The sequence below is a fragment of the Lynx canadensis genome, chromosome E1 (genome assembly GCF_007474595.2).
Source record: "Lynx canadensis isolate LIC74 chromosome E1, mLynCan4.pri.v2, whole genome shotgun sequence".
Lineage (NCBI taxonomy): Eukaryota > Metazoa > Chordata > Mammalia > Carnivora > Felidae > Lynx > Lynx canadensis.
In genome coordinates this window covers 46,752,451-46,772,317 of record NC_044316.2, presented here as the reverse complement: position 1 = coordinate 46,772,317, position 19,867 = coordinate 46,752,451, and the positions used below count along the sequence as shown (strand labels likewise).

At 45.8% G+C, this 19,867-nt stretch overlaps 1 protein-coding gene across 5 annotated transcripts in view; it reads left to right on the top strand.

Moving 5' to 3' along the window:
• PITPNC1 (phosphatidylinositol transfer protein cytoplasmic 1) overlaps positions 1-19,867 on the top strand; it is a 259,205-nt gene that overhangs the window by 70,193 nt on the left and 169,145 nt on the right. The window contains exon 1 of one of the 5 annotated variants that reach the window (XM_030295113.1): positions 2,098-2,148. The exons of the other annotated variants lie outside the window; for them this stretch is intronic. Coding sequence (XP_030150973.1) covers positions 2,116-2,148 — 33 coding nt within the window. The 5' untranslated portion in view covers positions 2,098-2,115. Of the gene's footprint in view, positions 1-2,097; positions 2,149-19,867 lie in introns of those variants that run through there. 5 annotated transcript variants of the gene reach the window in all.

Genomic DNA, 19,867 nt, shown 5'->3' with positions numbered 1-19,867 from the left:
CGGGGCGCCTGGGTGGCGCAGTCGGTTAAGCGTCCGACTTCAGCCAGGTCACGATCTCGCGGTCCGTGAGTTCGAGCCCCGCGTCGGGCTCTGGGCTGATGGCTCAGAGCCTGGAGCCTGTTTCCGGTTCTGTGTCTCCCTCTCTCTATGCCCCTCCCCCATTCGTGCTCTGTCTCTCTCTGTCCCAAAAATAAATAAACGTTGAAAAAAAAAATTTTAAATTATTCTCAAGTTAGTTAGTATACAGTGTAGTCTTGGCTTCAGGAGTTGAAACCAGTGATTCATCACTTACATATAACATGCAGGACTCATCCCGACAAGTGCCCTCCCTAATGCCCATCACCCATTTTCCCTACCCCTCAGTTCCCCACCCCCATCAACCCTCGGTTTGTTCTCTGTATTTATGAGTCTCTTATGGTTTGCCTCCCTCTCTGTTTTTATCTTATATTTCCTTCCCTTCCCCTATGAACATGTTAAGTTTTTCAGATTCCACGTATGAGTGAGATCACAGTATCTTTCTCTGACTTATTTTGCTTAGCATAATAACCTCCAGTTCCATCCACCTTGTTGCAAGGGGCAAAATTTCATTCTTTTTCATTGCCACATAGTATTGCATTGTGGATACATCCCACTTTTTCTTAATCCACTCATCAGTTGATGGACATTTGGGCTCTTTCCATAATTTGGCTATTATAGATAACGCTGCTATAAACAGTGGGGTGCAGGGGCGCCTGGGTGGCGCAGTCGGTTAAGCGTCCGACTTCAGCCAGGTCACGATCTCGCGGTCCGTGGGTTCGAGCCCCGCGTCAGGCTCTGGGCTGATGGCTCGGAGCCTGGAGCCTGTTTCCGATTCTGTGTCTCCCTCTCTCTCTGCCCCTCCCCCGTTCATGCTCTGTCTCTCTCTGTCCCAAAAATAAATAAACATTGAAAAAAAAATTAAAAAAAAAATAAATAAATAAACAGTGGGGTGCATGTGCCCTTTCGAATCAGCATTTTTGTGTCCTTTGGATAAAAACCTAGTAGTGCAATTGCTGGGTCATAGGGCAGCTCTATTTTTAATTTTTTGAGGAACCTCCACACTGTTTTCCACAGTGGCTGCACCAGTTTGCATTCCCAGGGACAGTGCAAGAGGGTTCCCCAAGAGCTTTTTTTTATTTTAAATATTTTATTTTTAAGGTATGTCTACACTCAGTGTGGGTTTCGAACTCAATGGCCCCAAGATCAAGAGTCGGACGCTCAACCGGACTGAGCCACCCAGGTGCCCCCTGAGAGATGTTTTTGAAATAGGAAAACAGCCTCTTTGAATCAGGTGGAGGGAGGTGGTAAGAGTGTCAGTGCGGATCAAGAGCACATGGGGGATGGAGCGAAGTTCCTGAGAAGGTCAGCAATGATGACATTCAGAGGGGAGGCCTTGGTGAAAATGAGGGACACTCTGTTCTCAAAAACAGGGACCAGGAAAGACTGGACGGCCAATTTTGACGTCAGGAGGGAGTTCCCATTAATTAGCTTTTGTCTTCTCAGTCAATTGGGAAACTGACTTTTGGAATTTAAATTTTCTTGGCCCCAATTCTTGGCCTCCAGAGAAGGGTTTCTCAACCGCTCCACTCTTGACAGTCAGACTGGATCATTCTTCGTTGTGGGGGTTGTCCTGTGCCCACAAGATGCCAGCAGCATCCTTGCGTCCTCCCCCAGTGTGACCACCAAAATGTCTTCAGTGCCACCAGCGGTCCCCTGGACAGCAACATCACCCCTGGCTAAGAACCTCTGATGTAAAATAACTTACACAGAAGTCTGGCAACCCACAGGATTCCTGATCTTAACCTTCGAAAGACTAAGACGAGGCATTCACCTCTAAGTTCCCGCAGAAAGAACTGAGCTGTCCCAGCTGGAACGCTCGGCTTTGTTGCCATTGGTGAAGCGGGGCCCTGTTTCCTTGGGGATAGTGGGTGTTCTGAGCACACAAGCCAGATGAATCAAGAGGAAACACAGTTCTGTTTCTCAGAGCGTCTTTGCTTCTGAAAAGCGTTGTTGCGGTTAGAGTTTTGCTTCACGGTGGAGGGTTGTTTTGCTTTCTCTGTGGTTTCTATGTGGGCCGAGAGAAGCAACTTCGTTGTTATGTCACATGGGGACATAGAAGCTGTTTCACAGGTGAGTTTCCAAAAGCCAGTTTGTTCTAAAAACCGACATGACACTTAACCTAGCTGGGTGCGCATTGGTTGCTGGTACAGTTGTTTCTTAAGAGAGCTGGGGATGTCAGGGACTCTGAATTCCTTTAAGGCTCTCATTTTATTTTTTTAATTATTATTTTTAATTACTATTATTTTTTAATGTTTTTATTTATTTTTGAGAGAGAGAGCGCACGACCGAGGGAGGGGCAGAGAGAGAGGGAGAGAGAGGAGACGCAGAATCCGAAAGAGAGAGAGAGAGAGAGAGGGAGACACAGAATCCAAAGCAGGCTCCAGGCTTTGAGCTGTCAGCACAGCACCTGATGTGGGGCTCAAACCCACAAACCACGAGATCATGACCTGAGTCAAAGTTGGACGCTTAACCAACGGAGCCACCCAGGCGCCCCGTGGCTCTCATTTTATTATCCAAAGATGGCTTGCATTTTGGCCTAATTTTTTTTTCACCTCCAGTAAGTTTTTAACAGCATTTCCAACAGCAAACATGACAGAGATTAAGGAACCAAGCCAAGGCTAAGGCTCAAACGACCTTGTGCGACCGCTGATGCCATCTGTTGGCAGCTGGCAGAACTGATGCCCTTCGGAGTTCTGTTCATTGCACAGAAAGTGGAAAGTTGGCTGCAGGGTACCTTCCTTACAGCCTGGAGCTGTGGATCAGAAGGATAGGACATAGGACAGGGGTGGAAAGGAAGGGACCGTGAGTTTGCTTTATAGGTCCTGCATGGGCCCTTAGTTGTTGGCAGGAATCCATATTTGAAAAAATTTCAGAACTTTTTTTTTTTTTTAAGTTTACTTATTTATTTTGGGAGAGAGAGAGAGAGAGAGAGAGAGAGAGAGACAATCCCAAGTAGGCTCCACGCTATCAGTGCAGAGCCTGATTTGGGACTCGATCTCACGAACTGAGATCAAGAGTGGAGGCTTGACAGAATGAACCACCCATGCTCAGTACTTAAATGTACTAGCTGGGATGCCATTGGGACCTAGAATCCATTTATGAGTCAGTTGTCATCTAAGAAAGTTACGGTCCCAAGGCATTGGCCTTGGGGGGGTTAACAGAACAGCAGGGAGGACCCTTAACTATAACAGTCTCCTCCAGAGCCTTAGCACGTGGCCCACGCTTGTGGAATTTGATTAGTCAGGGACACTCTGAACTCCTCACTTTAATCAAAGAAACTGACACACTATCATGTAAAATAAGTATCATATTATATCTCTCTTCGTTGTGTTTTCAAATACTGTATGTTTGTGTCTATACCAATCCATTTCGGCCAGCAACCCTTCTTGGATACAAAACCGTGATTCCCAGACACTGGGTTTCCTGGGTCCACAGATGCCGTTAAAAATGAAAGCCAGAATGAGTCCAACCAGTGGATACCCAGCCCTGACCATACGTAAGAATCACCTGGAAAACGTAAAACATCCCTGAGGTTGGCCTCCCTGCCGTCGGTACTGATTTAATTCCCCTGGAGAAGCCCTGGGTCATGGGTTCCGCTTTTGGAACCACAGTGATTCAGGCGCACCGCTCTTCCTCAAAGTGTGGTCTGCATTTGGAACCTTGTTAGAAATGCAGATTCTCAGGCCCCCCTCCCAGACCTTCTGAATCGGTCTGCATGGGAACAAGGTTCCCGGGTGATCCCTGCGCACGGTGGAGTTTGGAAGCACACGTGTTGCCTCTGAAGAGGGGGGTGTACTGAGCTGCCCATTGGTATCCCCACTGAGGATACCTGTTTGTATTTCATCTTTACCATTCACGGTTTGGGTGGCCTTTGTCAAGGGCCCCAGCTTCCGCCTGCTCGGTGGGTGCCGTGGGCGTCCCAGATCGAAGCCACAAGAGAACCCAGGGGCCCTTCTTCTACCCCCACCCGGTCTTGCTCACAGCTAGCCGTTAGAGTGTGTTTCACAGCACTGGTGCCTCACGGCGTAATCGCCAAACCCAGACTCCAGTCTGTGGGTTACCTCTGGGCTCTTCCTGTTGAGACTGATGGTGCGTCAGTGCCGGCTGAACCCGTGAGGACAGGTTGAACCTGGGTGCAGCTCCCCAAGACTCTCCCTCGATCTCTAGCCTAGAAGCCGCCTGTGTTGAAAAGGAGGGAGGTAGCGCCTCTTTGTTCCTTTCTGTTTTTCTAAATGTAAACGTTGGTGTTTGAATATTTGAATGAAATTAAGGCTGTGGGGGCATCTGGGAGGCATCTGACCTTACAAACAGGCTTCATCCCGGTTGGACTTGGGGTTCGGATGAGGGGCCTCTGGGCCGGGCAACCCTCTTCTGATCCAACGAATCCATCCATCGTCTTTCTAAAAGAGATCTTTTTTAGTTTGTTTCTTAAAACGCGATGCTATATGAGAGATCTTTTCTAAATCTGTAGTTTCATTTTGAGTAGTGCCTAAAAGAGACACTGAAGTCCCTGTTCAGCCTTTTTTGGGAAACGGAGATCCTTGGCTTCTTTTCTCTGCCGTCTTTGACAACAAGCCCTCTGTGATGAACGGCCATTCGAAGCCAGGCAGGGCTGTTTTGTCGTCTTCTCCGAGCTTCCCCCCCCCCCCATCTCCTGTACCTCCTGCAAAGGAACAAAACCACCAGAACAAACCAAACTTGGAGGAACAAGGGAGGCTTGTCCCCATTCGTGAAATCCCTTCAAAGGGTATCACTGAAAGAGGGTTGCTGTGGCTCTCTCTTTCTGGAAGCTTTGGGAGGTCTCCCGCAGATCTGATCTGGAGAGACTGGAGTGCTAATTTATGCACAGAAGCCATTCATTAGTCGAGTGCCAGTGATTGCCAGTCGGTTACCATCCCTCCGAATTCAGGGCTTTTGAAAGGACCCCAAGCGGGGCTTGTGGCTTTTCCTTCAGTCCTTTTCTCGATGCTTCTTCCTCCTCCCGCCTGTCTGTCCTGTGCTGCCCCTCTGCCCTCCCCAGTGTTTCTCTTGTGTTGCCCACAGCAACCCCAGCAGTCGGTCCTGGAGTGGAGGGAGCAGGCCTGGTTACCTGGGAGTCTAGCAATGGTTGCTCAGCAATTCAGTGGAGCCACACAAAGGAACAGGTTTCTGTGCAAATCTCCCGGTTCAAGCCCCCCCTCAGCGGCTCCCCAGCCTTGCTGTGCCTGAGAGCCCTGTTTCTTCTGTCACCTGAGAAACCAGTTACAGAGACACCCCTGCCTCCCCTCTCCCAGGCATCTGTTTACCAACAGTGCTTCGTAAACACTTTTAACACCTTTCCTTTGTGCCCACACTTCTCCTACACACACACACACACACACACGTTCCCTAGTGTGCGCGCATGTTCCCTAGTGTCTCCTACTGCCGAGGGTGTTACTGAATCTAATGTCGCTCTAATTGAGTCGACAGACAGACTGGGGCAGAGTTAGCCAACGGCCACCCATGTGGCCAGCAGGGCTGTTAAGGTTTTTCTCTTTTGCTCTTTTACCACAAGAAAGCGCTGTGTCAAAAGGAAGTGCCCAAGTCGTCATGGAAATAAATGATCAGGCGGTGGCAGCCAGATTAATCGAGCCATCCTTAATTTGAGGGGGTGGGGGAGCAGCTCTTCCACTAATATATTTAAATCTCAGTTGACAAATGAGCACGAGGTGACTTGAATCCACTACTTATTGTTGTGATTCTTTTGAGCCTCATTTAGTAAACTTTCTTTCCCCTGGAAGACAGTAAAACTCCCCCAAACTAAGGAGGTAAAATGCTGAGAGAGCAGACCTAAGAGAGCGATTTTTTTTTTTTTCCTGAAGGAGAGAGAAAAATAAATTCGGAAACAAAGTAGTGTTCATTACTTCTATCTTGCCTTCTGATTTCTAAGTGTGCCCGCCGGCCCCTTTAAATTCCAAGGACCGTTATGTTCTTTGAGATATTTGTCAATGACAAGGGAGTATGCTTTGAGTAAAGGCATTTTCTTCTGCAGTGTTCATTTCTATTTCAGTGGTTTTCTCCAGTACTTTTCTTTAATTAATACTGTTTATGCTCACTGATGAATAATTCAGAGTCATACAAGCAACAGATGTCAGACGATTCAAAATGACTTTCCCTGAATTATTTATTATTTCTAAAAAAGTAACAGGTTTGTTGAACAAGTAATCGGCAACACAGATGTAGATCAAGGTTTGTCAGCAGGAAACAAGGTCTCCTACTGCTTTTCCTTTTGTTCATGTCACTAACGAGGGCGACACTGAATAAGGGGAGTTTGGCTGATACCAACTCGTAGGGGGTCATTTATTTATTCATCCTGGGTGCTGACCGGGGAGCTGGAACCATGTTTAGTTTCCCAGTTGTCTATGGATGTCAAAACATGAAGGGGAATTCATCCAAAAACATAATTAATGAATGTAGCCTTGCAAACACCTATCAGACAAAAACTTAATATACGTACCCAGAAAGAGGAAACATCTTTGTTTGCAAAGATATGTCAAGAATAGAGACCTAGGGGGAAAAAACAAACTGACAGATACGTGAAAGTTTATGTATAATAATGTTCTCTGCAGTGTTGTTTACACCAGAATTTTAAAAAGGGTCCGGAGAAAAAAAAAGCAAATGTCCAGCAATGAAAAATTAATTAAGGGGCGCCTGGCTGGCTTAGTTGGTGACGCATGTGATTCTTGAGGCAACAGGTTGTGAGTTTGAGCCCCACATTGGTAGGAGTTATTTTAAAAATAAACTTACAAAAGTATGGTTTTGAAGTTTTTTTGATGTGGGGCGCCTGGGTGGCTCAGTCAGTTTAGCGTCCAACTCTTGATTTCAGCTCAGGTCACGATCTCATGGTTCGTGAGTTCGAGCCCTGCCATTGGCAGATGGCTCCTAGCTGACAGTGCGGAGCCTGCTTGGGATTCTCTCTCTCTCTCTCTCTCTCTCTCTCTCTCTCTCTCTCTCTCTCTCTCTGTCTTTCTCTCTGCCTCTCCCCTGCACGTGCATATGCTCTCTCTCTCTCAAAATAAATAAATAAACTTTAATAAAAGCTTTTTAACGTGGTTATCTTGAATAAGTGTTTCTAGACCCACTTGGAAGACAAACCACAAGCATACTAGTTTTTTTCCCCCTTGGTTAGAAATTTTTCTGTCTTTCATAGACTTCTGGCAATCATATGATCTATTACCTTCTTCACGATAGGATCAAATGTTGCATATCTTTTGCCTCGCATCAGATTTTTCAAGTCTGCAGAGTTCCAGCTAATAAAACAAAACAAACCCTCCAGAAGTCAAATGGAGGATTGGGGCCCATTCTTTAACCCGCCCCAAATACAGTCCCTAAAACCCACTGATATCCAAATACCTGTGATTTGATATTTCGCTGACAGTCCGTAAGATGCAAGAAAGTAGTTGAAGGGGAGGACAGTAAGAACCATTTGGTGCTTTGGTGGTTTTGTGCAGGTAATACTTTCACAGTTCCTGACTCATGGGTTGGTAGACCAGGAATGAGATGAAGGGGGAGCGAGGGCGCCATCTCTGTTTTTTTTTTTTTTTAATGTTTAAAAAAATATTTTTTTTTTAATTTTTTTTCAACATTTATTTATTTTTGGGACAGAGAGAGACAGAGCATGAACGGGGGAGGGGCAGAGAGAGAGGGAGACACAGAATCGGAAACAGGCTCCAGGCTCCGAGCCATCAGCCCAGAGCCCGACGCGGGGCTCGAACTCACGGACCGCGAGATCGTGACCTGGCTGAAGTCGGACGCCTAACCGACTGCGCCACCCAGGCGCCCCTAAAAAAATATTTTTAATGTCTTATTATTTTTGAGAGAGACAGAGAGTCAGAGTGTGAGCAGGGCAGGGGCAGAGAGAAAGGAAGACATGGAATCCAAAGCAGGCTCCAGGCTCTGAGCAGTCAGCACGGAGCCTGAGGTGGGGCTTGAACTCATGAACCGCGAGATCATGACCTGAGCCGAAGTTGGACGCCTAACCAAGTGAGCCACCCAGGCACCCCTGTCTTTTTTAAACTCTTATTCAGAGCTCTGAGAGTGGCACTCGCACAGTGACAACAAAAATAAAATATTTCCTTATTATAAAGTGATCAAAGAACTGAAAAACAGTACAGTAAAATAATTTTCTTAACTGACGTTCTTTTGACCAACATTAAGATGGATTGTCTCTTTGGGGACATGATTCCGGTTCAGTCATTGCAAATGTTTTGGGAGATGTTTTATGACTTCTGGTTTTATTGATTTCAAAGACTGTGTGTACGTCTGCCCGTCCACGCATCCCCCACCCACCCAGCTGAGAGCAGAAGGGGCGAATGGGAAGTTTACAGAGAGGGGCCAACCGCCTGGATTGGTAGGTAGCCTGAGGGGACTTGGTACTTTACGTTGTGCTTTTTCTGCTTGAAAAGCATATTGATCTCAATTTTCAAAACACAGCTCGGTTTGTAGCTGAAGAGGAGTAAGTTTTTATAATGTCGCCGACGCTGTTGGTTGTCGTGGATTAGCTATGCTCTCTATGCTCTCTTCATGCCTATCAACCGGTTTCTTTATCCCGTTTTCTTACCCGTGCTATGGGCACCGCACCCACCTCAGAAGGTTGCTGTCAGAGTCCTGGATACTCATGCTAATGCTTACTTGCTAGCTCAGCCTAATTAAGATTTCTGTTAAGCTTGAGATAATTTGTAGCCAGTGTCTTCCAGATGAAAAACAGAGGCCTCTGTTGACACATTTTGTTATTCTAAATTGGGACCATCCTGACTTTATACCCAAGAATTCATCTTTAGTTCAGTCATCACGTAAGCTGGTGTAATTCTCTAGGGGCGGCTGTCATTATTAATTTATATCTGACCTGGTTCTGAAAAAAAAATACTTAAGGCGGCGGGACCCTAATTTAGGACTTAGTGGTTCTTGCTTTGCCCATTAGTCTGGACCCGTGAAACCAAAATTGTATTGTTATTGTTATTTTTTTAATGTTTATTTACTTTTTGAGAGAGAGAGTGAGAGCAGGGAAGGGGCAGAGAGAGGGAGACACAGAATCCAAAGCAGGCTCCAGGCTCTGAGCTGTCAGCACAGAGCCCGATGCGGGGCTTGAACCCATAGACTGCGAGATCATGACCTGAGCTGAAGTCGGACGCCCGACCAACTGAGCCACCCAGGCGTCCCCCCCAAAAAAATTTTTTTTAAGTTTATTTAATAAGTATAATCTCTACATTCAGTGTGGGACTCAAACTCATGACCCTAAGATCAAGAGCTGGACACTGCACTGAGTGAGCCAGTGAGGTGACCCAGGACCTATGAAAATATTAGAACGATCCCCTAAGAAAGCAGACTCACAATTAATGGCAACTTCAAACGTCATGCTAAGTACTAGGGTTTCTTTTGACTCTCGGACATTGTGTCAATGCAGGTGATTACAACTAGTCTTCCCATCTTACAAATGGGGAAACAGAGACTCCGAGAGACCCATGACTTCTCTCAGTAGTTAGTAGTGTGGTCACAGGGTACCCACTCCCAACCCCTTGGCTGCATCCTGTGTGTGTTTGTCAGTTTCCCGGTGGCTGTGCTACTGGGAGCATCTGTCGTGGGCACAGTAGGAAATGTGTGGAGCGTGTTGGAAAGCGTCCGGATTTTCATCTGGATTTGTGGATTTTGTAACAGGGTGTCTGCTGGGTGGTGTGCTTGGGTAGAGCTGGCACTCTACCTCAGCGGATGGGTATTTCTATCAGAGAAGAATGGACTTGCCAAGTCAGTCTGGAACATCAGGAGTTGAAAGACATTGCAACTACGAAAAAAAAAAAAACATTATTAAAGATGACTCTTAAGATGTCAAGAGGGAAAAGAAAATGACTTCTTAGGTCAGAAAAGCGAAAGCTATCATGCTGGGCGAGCCACGAGCTGAGGGATGGCTTCTCAAGGGCGGCTTAAATGCATTAGATTAGTCTGCAGTGTGGATTAAGGGACTGCGGGGATTTAATAACTTGTGTATGAGAGAAGGGCCCTGCAAATGTTACACTGTCATAAAAATGTAACCCTTCTAATTGAATTTAGAAGCGATATTAAAATTATTCTTTTGGTGATGCTTCCTAGATGTATTAAATAAAATATCAAGAGTCACAGTTGATTAAGCTGAAACTTGAACATGCGAGAGTTGTTTACACATGAAATTCTGTTGCTGGGGGTTATTTTGATTTTTTTTTTTTTTTTCTGAAATGTACTAAGAAATTTCTCCTTTTACCTAATTTATGGTCACTCCGCTGTTTCAGGGTCCCAGAAGATGCTCTCAGAGTCTTGGCAGTGTTTTGGAATGTAGTATATTATCTTAGTGTTGGGCTATGTATATAATGAACACTTTATATATAGTGATGGTGGGACTGCATGAGCTGAATTCTCTCTTAAGGGCAAAGGAAGGGATAGACTATTATTAACTTACATATGGTGCTTGGCATGCCTTTAAGGAAGTAATGGTGGAAAACACACCTTTTTTTCCTCCTGTGGCCATACGTAGTTTGCTAGCCTTATGTCTGCGCCCCAAGACTTAATGAGAAGATGACTTTGACCGGAGGTGGTTACCAGTGTGCCGCTGGGATACTGCTATCCATGAACTTCGTGAACTTCGTGGATCCATAGACTCCAGAGAGCCTTGTAGAAATCATGAAGCATGAGTGGCAACTGTGAGCGAGGGGGGGTCTTCTCCTTTCCACCTGAGGACAATCAGATGGGGGCAAACACGAGTGTAGGGAGAGGCAGGGAGATAGCATTTTGAATCCAGACATGTAACGAGGACTATAGTTGACTGACAGGTGTCTGTGCTTTAGGAGCAGGGAAGGTGGTGGCGATTCAGAGGCAGGAAACCCTCACCCTTCAGGCTGTCTTCCAGAGTCCCCAAAGTTGTATGTTGTATATTAAAGAGTATTGTGGCATGTATTCCTAAATACCTACATAGAAAAAAACGTATACGAGCACAGGTTAGACCTCAGAACACATGAGTCACACCATTCAAGGTAGATTTCCCTTTCCCTCCAGGAACAAGAGCCTCCCGCCTTTTCTGTTATTGCTCAAATTTAGAGAAATTTCTTTTATTTTGCAGAACTTTATGCCAAAGAAACCAGTGAGTGTTTTCCTGTGTCTGTCTGAGCTCACTGGAAGGGTGTCCAAGGACTTAATCCAACTCCCATTGAATGATTGGCTTCTGGCAGAACTGTTAATTTGCAAACTCTTAAGAAAGAGGAAAGTGTACATTCTTCCAGCTGCTAAACTTTGGGCTTCATGGTGAATCATTGGGACAGACTTTCTCGGCCGAGTGGGAGAGCTGTTGTGGGGCCCCGGGTTTATTTAGACACCTGGCCAGAGCTCAGACACATGTGCTTGGTGACCGGCCTCTAGGGCTGACGTGCCTTCCCCTAGAAGACATCTTCATATGTCATTCCCTGTATAGGATCATCACAGACTGCTGATTGAGGGAATGAGTTAGGATCACTGACCAGAGAACACCTGCCATGTTTTTCTTCTGCCTGTCTCAGGGATGTCCGTAAAGGAGAAACCTTACTCGCTTGAAAGCTTCGGATTGCCAGGCAGCTCCGAGCAGTCGCTAGAGGCGTTTTCTCCTTGCTGGGGTTTTTCTTTGCCTCTAGAATACTGAGCCGAAAGGAGGGAAAAGAACAAAGATAAGCCCCTCTTTCAAAATACGTTCGAGTGGATCCCTATCAAAGAGAAGACCTGAGATTTCTCAACTCACAAATTAGGTGGGACTACTGCATCTGGGAATTAGGACTAGGCCCCATATGGAGTTATTTGGGAATTAATCACCAGTTGGCTGATCCCAGACGTGGAGCACATCGGAATTCACCTCGTGTTGTTTGAAAGTTGGCAACCTGCTTGTTACATAACATGGAACGCAAGGCCTGCCAGCCGGGCCTCCACGTGCCCTGGGGGATTTGCGAGGCTTTATAACTCTTTGTTGAGTCAGCCAGGCCTGCCAGATAGATTCCAGGGGCCTGGGGTATGTCGGACACCGACCTCAGGCTTCGCAGTTTAACAGACGATATCTCTGCCTTTGGGATTTTGTCTTTAGCAACTGCCGCGAACACCAGAGAGAAGTAAATGAGGGACATGACATGGGCTCTTTTTTTTTTTTTTTTTTTAATTTTTGAATATGTGTTAAAATATGCATAACAAAATATACCCCCTTAACTACTTTTAAAGGTACATTTCAGGACACGTGGGTGGCTCAGTCAGTTAAGCGTCTGACTCTTGATTTAGGCACAGGTCATGATGATATCGTGGTCATGAGATTGAGTCCTCCATCAGGCTCCACGCTTAAAATTCTCTCTCCCCCCCCTCTACCCTTCCCCTACTTGCATGCATGCATGCACTCTCTCCCTCTCTCTCTCAAAAAAGTACATTTCAGTGGTATTAAGTACATCCATTTTGTTCTATTGCTACTGCTACTATCTGGAGCATTAATAATTCTGTACCCATTGAACACTAACTCTCCATTTCCCCTCTCCCCAGCCCCCCAGCAGCTACCATACCCCTTTCTGTCTCTGTGAATGGGACTATTCGAAGCACCTTATGTACGTGCAGTATGGACCCTTGTGGCCGGCTTATTTCACTCAGCATGACGTCTTCGAGGTTCATCCATGTAGCCTGCGTCAGAATACCCTGCCTTTTCCAGGCCAAATAATATTCTATCGTATGGATATACCACATTTTGTTTATCCATTCATCTGTGCACAGGTAGATGGATTGCTTCCTCCTTTTGGCTGTTGTGAATTATGTTGCTGTGAACGTGGGCATACAGATATTTCTTTGGGTCCCTGCTTTCCATTCTTTCGGATATGCGCCCATAAATGGAACTGCCAGGTCATATGTAATGGACTCCTTAAAAAAAGAAAAAAGAAAACAGAGAAAGACAGTATAATGACAGTGTGTGTCTACCCTCAGAGGACAGGACTTGATTGCTTGCTCTGTTTCCTTCTCCCCTCGCCTGTAGCCTACATGCCTCAGTGGTAATCAGCTTGGTGGGGGAAGCTGGCCTTGTTTAGACTGAGATTGCCAGTGTAGACCTTCTCAGTTTGACCCTACATCTGATTACCCCGCTAAAGCACAGAGAGATGAACAAAGTAAATTGAAGTCATACAAATGACTCCTCCTGCCTCCTTTTCTTCCTCTTTTCTTTCCTTTTTCTTCTTTTGAGAACTCTGGTTATGGTGTCTGCACATGTGTTTTAGCCTAAACTCCAGTATATCAGTGGTGCTGCACGTTGCCTGCCCGTTGGAGTCACCTGGTTGTGTACTGACAACTAAACCCTATGTCCAGAGACTCTGAGTTCATTTGCTTTGAGGCCTGGCCTGGGCGTGGGGGTTGGAAGGCCTGCAGGCAAGTCTAATGTGCACCCAGGAAAATGACCACACGTAAATAAATGTTTTCTTCACCCCTCTCTTTATGTCTTCTTTCTGGTTCTTTCTTGTAAAAAAATTTTTTTTAATCTTTATTTATTTTTGAGAGAGAGACACAAAGTGAGACAAAGTGTGAACGGGAAAGGGGCAGGGAGAGAGGGAGACACAGAATCCGAAGCAGGCTCCAGGCTCTGAGCTGTCAGCACAGAGCCCGATAGGGGCTCAAACCCATGAACTGTGAGATCATGACCTGAGCCGAAGTCGGACGCCCAACCGACTGAGCCACCCAGGCGTCCCCTCTGATTGTTTCTTTAGACCGTATCTACAGATTTGTAAATCTCAGCCCCAACTTGAAAGTCTTCTAATTGACTTTTTTGCTTGTTTAAATTCATGAGGCTGCATGATGTAATTTTGAATCCAAGAATGAGGAGACCTGGGTCATACTCGTGTATGTCATTATCTAGCCAGGGATGATGAATTACTTCACTTGTCAGAATCATAGCCTTTTCTTCTTCTCCTCCCCCCCACTTTTTTTTTTGGTCTTGTCTTCAAAATTAGAATATGGATCAGTATCTGATCCATAAAGAATGAAATTAATGATTAAAAGAAGATATCCCCTCCAGCTCTAACATGCTCTGAATGAGCAGGGGGGATTGATGTGGAACAAGGGAGGCTTGTAGTTCGTGAATGTGAACTGTGTCATGTTCTAGTAATGAGTAGGAGGATGAAGAACTTCCCCATAGGGCGCTACTGGGAGATCTGGTGCCCCAGAAGCAGCCTTCAGGGCAGTTCTGATCAGTAAATAAAAGGATGCAAAATAAAGATCTCGCAGGATACGTAGTTAATAAAGCAGGAATGTGGTGCCAGGCAGATTGTTAGAGAGTGTTGGGGACGTTTTAAGTGATAGAGGGAACATAGCAGGACTTGGTCTAGTGGAACAGAGTGCCAGAGGTCCCCGTCCCCCTGAAAATTGTCACCTCCTTGCCTCTTGCCACGAGCTGTTTATCATATATCTTCTGAATTCTTTCAAAGTTTATACTGTACAGTTTGTTCCTCCCCTCCTCTGAGCCTATTCGAGGAATATGGATGGCCCAAGTTTTTATGTGTGTGTGTTGGGTTTTTTTTTTTTCCCCCTTCTCCAGATTAACACAAGCTAATGCAGTTGGGATACGGTGCCAGAGATGTTAGTGTAGAAAAGCAGAGACTGCACTTCTGTCCTGGACACCTCCGGGCATGGAATTTTTCTTCCATGGTGACTTCTTAGGCCCATGGGAAAGTAAGAGGAGGTGGCCTCTTGGGGTGGGGGTGGGGGGGGTGGCACCTTCTCTGGAACCGCCCCATAGCGTGTGGCCGTCAGGATGACGCAGAGAGGCGTGTGAATACAGCCGGCCGCTGCAGCTGGTGCACTTGACTCTGGGCGGCATGTTCCCAGGAACCCGCAGGACACTGAGGACCGTGAGTGATGTAACCCAGATCTGCCAGATGTGGGAGCCAGCGTGAGTCACGCTGGACGATTCATTAAGAAACGTTTTCTGGGTCATCTGGGTGAGGAGTCCTGGCTCTTTTCCCTGCCATCTGGGGTTGGAGGCACACGTCCACACACCAGGAATCCCCAAGTTCACTAACATCTGTCTAAAATTACAGCCCGGTTCTCTGAGCTGACACGGTGCAGAGCCCAGACTCTCGGATGGTCCCTGCCTTGTAATTTGCTAAAGGATGTCATCACTTTGGGCAGTAGAAGGTGGGGGAAAATCACTTGATAAAACCATACATGTGAGTTGCTATGAAGTTTCTGTATATTTGACTAAGATCAGAAGGAGGATGGGATGTTGTGAGAAGACAAAACTCTGTGGGCACGGGGCCAACAAAATGCCAGGGGTCGTCTTTTTCATTAGATGCGTGTCAGACACCTCATGGTGGGTGAACAAGTGTATTTCTTTTATTTATTTATTTGTTATTTTTTTTAATGTGTATTTCTTTTTGGGAGAGAGAGAGAGAGAGAGACCCACAGAGTGCAATCAGGGGAGGGGCAGAGAGAGAGGGAGACACAGAATCCCAAGCAGGCTCCAGGCTCCGAGCTCTCAGCACAGAGCCCGACGTGGGGCTCAAACTTGTGAGCGCGAGATCATGACCTGAGCTGAAGTCGGACGCTTAACTGACTGAGCCACCCAGGCGCCCCAGAACAAGTGTATTTCTAAAGTGCTTTTTTTCTTTGAGAGAGAGAGTGTGTGTGCACATGTGAGTGGGGGAGTGGGGCAGAGGGAGAGAGGGAGAATCCCAATCGGGCTCTATGCCCAGCGAGCGGAGCCCAACGCGGGGCTCCATCCCATGACCGTGGGATCATGACCTGAGCCGAAATCAGGAGTCAGGGGCTCAACTGACTGCACCCCCCAAGGTGCCCTAACAAATCTATCTCTAAAAAGTTGTAAGCTGACTTAAAAAAAAATTCCTCACAGATGTGTAGCATATAACCAGAAAAGTGCATGCATGCATTGCTGGCTAAAATTTCACACCCTGTAATGGGTTGAATGGTGGTCCCTGGAAGCCTGTGAATATGACCTTATTTGGAGGGAGGTCTTTGGAGATATAATTAGATAAGAGATCTTGAGATGGGATCGTCCTGGATTCCCCAGGTGGGCCCTAAATCCAATGGCAAGTGTCCTTATAAGAGACAGGAGAGAAGACGCAGACATGGAGGAGAAGGCCACATCAAGACGGAGGCAGAGAAGGGGGAGTTCCAGCCATAAGGAACAGCTGGGGGGCCACCAGTAGCTGGAAGAGCCGAGAAGTGGATTGTCCCCTCGAGCCTTCAGGGGGGAGCTGGTCCTGCTGAGACCTTGAGTTCTGACTTCGGGCTTCCAGAACTGGGAGAGATACATTTCTATTGTGTTAAACAATCAAGTTTGTGGTAATTTGGTATGGAAACTAAGATCAAGAAATAGAATGTTACCAAAACCACAGAAACTCACCTTATGCCTCATCCTGAATTCACACCACCCCGGGGTAACCACTCTCCTGACTTCTAACATCAGAGATAGTTTTTATGTTCTTGGAATTTAATTAAATGGAATCACATAGTATGTAGTCTTCTGTATCAGGTTTCTTCCATTCAACCCTCTATTTGTGTCTATGTTATTGTGTGTGTGATCATTGTTTTGGCCATACAGTACGATGTGAATATGCCACTCTTTACTTATTCTTTTCCTTTTGGGGCCGTTTGAGTAGCTTTCCTTTTAGGGCTATTACAAATAGCGTTGTTATGGATTCTGTTATATGGGTTTTTTTGGTGAACACATGTGTTCATTTTTGTTGGTTATATTCTCAAGAGTTGAAGTGTTGGGTCATAGGCTACTTACATGTTCAACTTTAGTAGATACTGCTAAACAGTTTTCGAATTAATTTTTAAAATAGCCAATCACATTCAGAATTCTTTTGTTAAATGGAGACTCCAACAATGAATTCAATAACCATTCTTTAATGGGATATTGTGCAAGAACCAAGTGTTGGACATAGGGTTTTCTAGGAGCAAGTCTCCCCTCCTTAGATCAGAACTCTGCATTCGCAATGAGGAATGCCCCATGTCTCAGAAGAACCCATTACAGGTCTGGGCAATCGTTAGAGCACCCCACTTTCTGGTGTGTCAGAGAAGCTGGGCTCCTGACTGTAAATTTTAAATACACCTCACCCATCAGTGGCCCAGCTGCTGGATCTCCATCTTGAAACTCAGAAATAAATTTGCTGTCTTATGAGACGTATATAAGACATTAATACTTCTTATAAGCCTTATTAACTCCCCTTTCTAGCTTTTGAGTGTGTGTTCTGTAACTTAGGAAGCAATCAAATGATATGAAGCAACCAATAAACAAGTAAATCTGTACATGAAATAAAGAATACATCGTTTCTGGTCGTGACAAAAGCTGAGAAGACAGTCAAGTCAGATGTTGTGGTTGAGTTTGGAGGGAGTGTTCCCGAGCCTTTTTATTTTTTGGCCTGGGAACCTTTTTTTCACTTTGGGAAATGTTGCTTTTGCTGTGTAACTGGGGTTTTTTGAATTCTAATCTTTTCTTTCTGGTTTGTCATTAGTTTTATTCATCCTAAGTTTATTAAAAGTAACTGTTTTGGTTCTCTGCTATTTTAACTACTGTTAGGTTAGAAATATGGGCGTGTGTCGCTCAGTGTGATTCTTCTAGTGACCAATAACAAGGCGTTTGGCCGAAGTTAGACTCAGAGCTGGTGGCCATTGTCAGGTGAGTTAACAGCTATAGCAAATGTTGTGCCCTCGCCTGTATCCCTTCATCCTCACCACTGCAGTGCACGCTGGCCCGACTTCTGACTTCCAGCAGCTGCATTTCTTTGCTTGAGGACTCTTCTGGCCTGTAGGCCACCTTGCTGCCCATGAACCAGTGCTTCCTGGGAGCAGCCTAAGTAATGACTGACAGGTGTATCAATACCCCAGCCCCCTCACCTGCCAGGGTGGGTAAATCTAAAGAATGTGTCTACATGGGTTTTGAGACTTCCCCAGTGGGATTAAGCCCAGTTGCCCAGAGTGGTAATTGGCTTGAAACATGCCATTTATTTCCTATTTCTTCTTCCCTATATCACTTCCCCATTCCCTTTAAATTGTTTGCATTTGAGTTCTTTTCTCAGCATATGCTTCTGAGGGAACCTACACTGAGCATGAGCCAATGTCAGAATCAAATCTGTGAGGTTGAATTTCCCTTCCGGTGATCTACTCGGAGAGATAGCCAGCCGTGTTGTTGAGTGGGTCAAGACAAATGAAAAACGAGAAAACAGTCCGATGGCATAAGTCTACAGAATTCTTCCAACACGAGGGGAAAATCCACTCAGTTCGGGAATGAGATGGCACATTCTCAGTGGCTGTCTTGACCAATGAATTCGGCAACAGTACATTGCATACTTGATAAATAATGCAAGTTAGCAGGTTGAAACTGCTTATTAGATAACAGAAATTCGGCGTTAAGTAAGCCAGAATGATGTCTTAGGTGATTGATAGCTGCCCACTTCCCGTTTAGACATTTGATTGAACTGGCAAATCACATTTCTGATTTTATTTGTTTATTTATTTATTTATATATATATATTTTAATGTTTATTTAATTTTTTTTTTAATTTTTTTTTTCAACGTTTATTTTATTTTTGGGACAGAGAGAGACAGGGCATGAACGGGGGAGGGGCAGAGAGAGAGAGGGAGACACAGAATCGGAAACAGGCTCCAGGCTCCGAGCCATCAGCCCAGAGCCTGACGCGGGGCTCGAACTCACGGACCGCGAGATCGTGACCTGGCTGAAGTCGGACGCTTAACCGACTGCGCCACCCAGGCGCCCCAATGTTTATTTAATTTTGAGAGAGAGACAGAGCAGGAGTGGGGAAGGGGTAGGTAGAGAGAGAGGAAGACACAGAATCCGAAGCAGGCTCCAGGCTCTGAGCAGTCAGCAAGGAGCCCGATGTGGGACTTGAACTCACAAACTGTGAGATCATGACCTGAGCTGAAGTTGGACACTTGACCAACTGAGCCACCCAGGCGCCCCTGATTTTTAAAAAAAACTTAGTGGCTAAGTGTAGATTTTAGCTCAGATTATTTCAGATCACCTAAAGAACTCAACATTTCTCTTGCTGGCATCTTGTTACGCCAAAATAAGAAGGTAAAACGGGAAAAGGTTGATGCCCTCACTAGTTCAGTCGACCTCCTAATTAGTCATACTTCCTTTCTTGAGAGGCAAAAATCTATCAAAAATTAAAATATGGAAAGTTTATTTTTCACTTCCCAGGAAACACTCACAGAAGGTAGGATGGTTTACGGATTTGGGCCACAAACTTAAACTTGTAAAGACAACCCTGATGGGGATAAAGGGTTTCTCAACCTGGAGCTTGTCGCGCAAGTATTGCCAGCCAGAGGGAATTCAGAATAATAGTACATCCATTTTGATGATAAAATCACATTTAAAAGACTCAGCCTATTTTCTAGTCTCATTTCTAGTGGTTTTGAAAAGCCGTTGGCAATTTATTGTTTGTCGCCGTTCTTCAAATAATTGTAGTTCCCCCTTACCCTGGGCACGAGAGAAGGGTGCTCCTGGACGTCTGTCACGGGTGAGGCCACGTGTGTGATTAGTTCTGGCCAATGGGTTGTATCAAGAACAACATAACTGCGACACTCAGCATTTGCTTGCTGGTTGTGGAGTCTCCAGAGTTCTCGCTCTCCTTTTCGTGTGGTGACCACAAGGCTGGCGATGGTGACCGCTCTGTCAGCCTGGGTCTGGGACGATCAGGACACCCCATTGACTTGCAAGAGCAAGGAGTAAACTTGGGGCGGTTTTGAACCTTGGAGATCTTGGGGCTCTTTGTTGCCTCAGCAGAAC